This window comes from Haliaeetus leucocephalus, unplaced genomic scaffold (genome assembly GCF_000737465.1).
Source record: "Haliaeetus leucocephalus isolate CR32 unplaced genomic scaffold, Haliaeetus_leucocephalus-4.0 Scaffold110, whole genome shotgun sequence".
NCBI classification, from domain to species: Eukaryota; Metazoa; Chordata; class Aves; order Accipitriformes; family Accipitridae; genus Haliaeetus; species Haliaeetus leucocephalus.
In genome coordinates, this window is record NW_010972546.1 from 996,985 (window position 1) to 1,001,217 (window position 4,233).

A 4,233-nucleotide genomic window follows, 5' to 3' on the forward strand; every position below is an offset into this window, starting at 1 on the left:
CCCGAGGCGTCGCAGCTCCTCCACACATACAGTAACAGTTCTCCCGGGAGCCCCCTCTGAGCTTCCTCAGGCTGGAAAGGGTTAATGGAAGTCACACCACTTGTGTTTCCATGTGTGCACTGGTCTGATCTAGGAAGGGACATTGGTTAATCTGGAATTAAGTCAGATTGAATCACACACACCGATGTCAAAACTGGTTCAGGAAAAAAAAAAAAAAACCAAGAAAAAAAAAAACCCCAACTACCTGAAATCACAGAACTTTGGAAGTTCAGAAAAAATGTCTCTCCTATAACTTGTTTTAAGTTCGTTTGCTTAAATCTCTTTTCTTATTTAAAGCCAGTTCCTAACAGTAGTTTTTCCACCTCTGCCAATCTCACCACCAGTGATGCCAGCTCATTTCCTGCGCTCAAAGGATTCCAGGTTGTGGAAGGCGCCGGGCTCGCCAGTGCAGGGTCCACTTCTCCCCGTCCCTCCCCGCAGGGAGCCCTCAAAACTCAGCCTGCAGGTCCCGCAGTCTCTCCCGTACACTGACCGGCAGCAGTCACGTTTTTTTTTTGAGAAGATATATCGGATAAGAAGGCATGAAAGTTCCTCTAAGTACTTCCAGGCTCAGCCCTTCTCCAGTTCTCACTTGAGCGAGTGTCCCACTCCTCCCGCGTCGCCGTCCCTTCACTTCCTCCGGTCTTTCTGTTTCCTCTCCTGCCGCCGGGCCTGCTGGTCAGCCACGGCGCGAGGTATCAAAATGACGCTGCCATCGCTGGCGTACTGCAGGGCGTACTGGCTGGGGGAGTAGGGCTGGCCGTTCTCGTCCCGCAGGCGGCCGAACACTTCCTGGTAGAGGTTCTGCACCTTTTGCTTCATCTGGCGGATGGATTTGAGGAATTCTACCTTCTCCCTGAGCAGTTTGGACTTGTCCCGTTGCAAGTCCTCGACGTCCCGTTCCAAGTTCAGGATGGTGTCCAGTTTCCTCTTGCGGCAGTTCTGGGCAGCCATCTTGTTCTTGCCTCGCCTCCTGATGTCGCGGATCAGGCTCAGCTGCGCCTCGCTGAGCTGGTACTTGGAGAGGAGCTCATTGAACTCCTCCACAGGCAGGTTGATGATCTTGTCGTTGGTGAAAGGGATCTTCATGGCTCTGGCTCGATGCTCGTCCCTGCTCATCTGCTTGTCCAGGAACTCGGACGGCTTCTCTTTGCTGCTCTTCTTCCCCGCGCTGGGCAGTTTGGGCTCCTCGGGATCCAGGGCCCCTGGCGCCATGTTATAGGTGTGGTTGTGGCCAACGTGCTCCAGGTAAGGCAAGTAATGGAGCTGCGATGGGTCCTGGTAGCTCATGCGGCAGAACTTGCTGTACTCTGGCTGGTATCCAACCGCCCCTTCTGCTTCTTCAAAGTCCACGTTTTCAGAGTCTGAGCTGTAGCCGACAGCTCCTTCCTCAGAAAACGAGGAGGAGGAAGAGGATGAGGACGAAGAGGACGAGGAGGAGGAAGAGGAGGCTTCTGAGCTGCTCAGAGAAGCAGGACTGTGGCCAGAATCCAGAGAAAGACCTGAGTCGGAATCAAACTCCTCTTCCAGCTGCGAGGCCTGCACCGGGTTGAAACCTTCTTCAATCGCCAAGTCCATCAAGCTGATCTCATCAAGCATGGCTTCATCTAGAAGACCTCCCAGCGGGTCTGGCAGCTCGGGGCCAGCCGTCTCGTTGACTGTGCTGTTCAACTGCGGAGGGAAGAAGATGCCGCTCAAGTTGGTGGAGCCGAAAGTGGTGTTGAGGCCGGTGGAGTTGTCCGGCGCCAGCTGGAGCAGGGCCGAGCTGCCAGCCATAGAGGGGCTTTCGATTTCTGAGCTGAAGAGGGAGAAGTCCTGTGAGCAGCTACCCAGAGAGGCCTGATGCAGGCTGACATTCTGATTGATGGGAGTGTTCGGAGCGAGGCTGTAGTTAGAAGTCAGCAGGTCTCCGCTCGTGCCGTTGTACAGGTTTTCAGCAGTTGTGTTGTTCACTTCCATAGCCTGGAAGAGATGCGAAACAGCTCAGTAAACGAGCCACGCTCGAGCCCTGCCTTCACTCCTGGTGCATGCCAGAAAGAAACAGGACAATGCTTCTAGACCCCATGGAAGGGGCTCTCTCCAGTGGCCCAGCTGCAGGAGGGTTCAGACAGCAGCAGCAACCGCCACACGGGCAGCACAGTGTCACCACACAGGCTGGGGCAAAACTAAAGCAGCTGCAACCAACCCCAAACCGCGACTGCCCAGGAATTGGGTGCTCGGGACAGCCATCGAACCTAAATTCAACAGAGCAGCAACACACGCCTGGAGGGGCAAACGCCTTCCCACAACCCCCCCCCCACCTCGAGCTCACCTGCATTTCCATGATAGACATGAGGTCCTGCCACTGCTGCTCCAGATCGAAGGGCGACTCGGTCTCGGTGAGGAGAGGAGACAGCAGGCTGGTCTGGATGCCCGTGGACCTGCTCTCGCCGGGCACGGCTTCACTCAGGGTGGAGACATCCGCAGCTGGAAACTAACCACGTGAGGCAGAGTCAGTCCCCGGCTGATCAGCCGCGGCCAGGGAGCCGGCAATCCCGCATGCCCTTCCACCTCCACGCGGGCAATCGCTTCTCCTTTGTTCAAAGCAAACTGGTTGCAGTTATTCCTCCACAGTTCACTATGAACTAATTAGAAGCAAAGCCAGAAGTCTTTAATTAATTGTGACCACCCCCCTACTGCTAGTTTCGCAGGCACGATGCCTGGAGCCTCCTTAAGCAAGCTAACCCAATTTACTGCCGGTTCTGCGGTCTGGGTTAGGGGTACAAGAGGCACCGAAACGCCGGCGAGCGAGCGAAGGAGCGTCGCCACCGCCTCCGGATCCACTGAGGGGCAGAAGCCATCGCCCCATCCACTCACCTCCGAATTCTCCCCGAAAGGGAAGGTGGCCTCCAGCAGCCTAAGGCACTCCTCCAGGGACAGGGCTGTCTGATCCTCCGCACCGGGCACCTGAATGTAAAACACAAGCAGTTGTAGCCCCAGGATTAGGGAGGTGGTGATGAGAAACGAGCTCCTTACAGCAGAGCTTTATTACAGCGCATCCAAAAAGAGCCAGAGGCCCCACCCAGTGCTTCGCAGACTCCATCCTCCTGCTCCGGAGAGCGTCAGAGCGGCCCCCGAGCGCAGCGGGGAAAGGAAACGTGCTGCCTCCGCTCCCGGCGAGCCTCACCTACTGCCAGCGCAAGGACTCGGCTACAGGCTGGAGGGGACTCTGCGCCTACTCGCGCCACCGCCTCTGCCAGACGACCGAAAGGCACAGCAAGAACCAGCCGCCCTCGTCCTAGCGTCCTGCCGACGGTGACACGGCCATTACCCTGCCCGCCTTGACTGCGGCTCTCCGGCCCGGCAGGCAGCCTGCGCTTTCCCAGCATCAAATCCTCTCGTCCACCCGGGCAAACCCCTTATCCTGCAGCTCAGCAGAACCCCCAGTGAAAGTCACGTGCGATGCCGCTCGCTCCGACAGCCGGCCGACGGGCCCTTCGCCTCCCCTCTGCCTCGGCGGGAGCACGGACCCCCGGCGCGCTGCATCACCGCGGGCACAGACCCCCAACTCGTCGGGCCCAAGGGTGTTACCTGTGCAGGGAAACTCTCCCCGGTCTCTCCATCAACTAGCAGGTTTCTATCCAAGACCTCATTCCCTCCGCTCCTCCAGCTGTCCCCGCGCTCCCTCCCATCGCTCAGCTCTTTGTCCACTTCGCTCTCTTTCTGACGGTGGCTGTAGTCAAAAATCTCTCGCCCAGCGCCGAGATCAATATCCTGTCTCCACAGGATGTCAATCAAATCGATGTCCTGAAAGACAGACCAGATTTCCTTCAGCCCTGGGCAGGGTCCCCACCCACCGGCCCCTCCCAAGGGACACCCCCCCACCCCTCCTTTCCCGCTCCCACGGGCGAGCACCCCCTTCCTCTCCGCCCGCCTTCCCTCGACAACCCGGGGGGCCTTTTTGCCTCCGGGGGTCCCCGAGAGCTCTTCTGCGGGGCTCTGCATGGCAGGTGACGCCGGCCCATCCCTCCTCGCCTCCCATGAGCCGCCAGTTCTCCACCGGGAGAAACGACTGGGACCACCGGGGCCCCCCGTTAGCGGCGGTGGCGGCTTCGCCCGTGGCCGCCTTGCATCAGCCCGTGGTGCCATCCCGGCCATTTGCATAAGGGGTGGGGTGCGCCGGTAGGAAAATCCCCGCATTTCCACCCACCTGAT

The 4,233-nt window shown here is 58.5% G+C and overlaps 1 protein-coding gene across 2 annotated transcripts in view; it reads right to left on the bottom strand.

Annotated features, from left to right (window-relative positions):
- Window positions 1–10: 10 nt before the first annotated feature.
- Window positions 11–4,233, bottom strand: part of NFE2L1 (nuclear factor, erythroid 2-like 1) — a 9,398-nt gene continuing 5,175 nt past the window's right edge. For both annotated transcript variants that reach the window (XM_010585513.1, XM_010585512.1), the window contains 4 exons: window positions 3,610–3,825; window positions 2,896–2,985; window positions 2,351–2,512; window positions 11–2,001 (listed from right to left, as the gene is read on the bottom strand). In XM_010585513.1, the coding sequence (XP_010583815.1) occupies window positions 670–2,001; window positions 2,351–2,512; window positions 2,896–2,985; window positions 3,610–3,825 (1,800 nt within the window). In that variant the 3' untranslated portion in view covers window positions 11–669. The remainder of the gene's footprint in view (window positions 2,002–2,350; window positions 2,513–2,895; window positions 2,986–3,609; window positions 3,826–4,233) is intronic.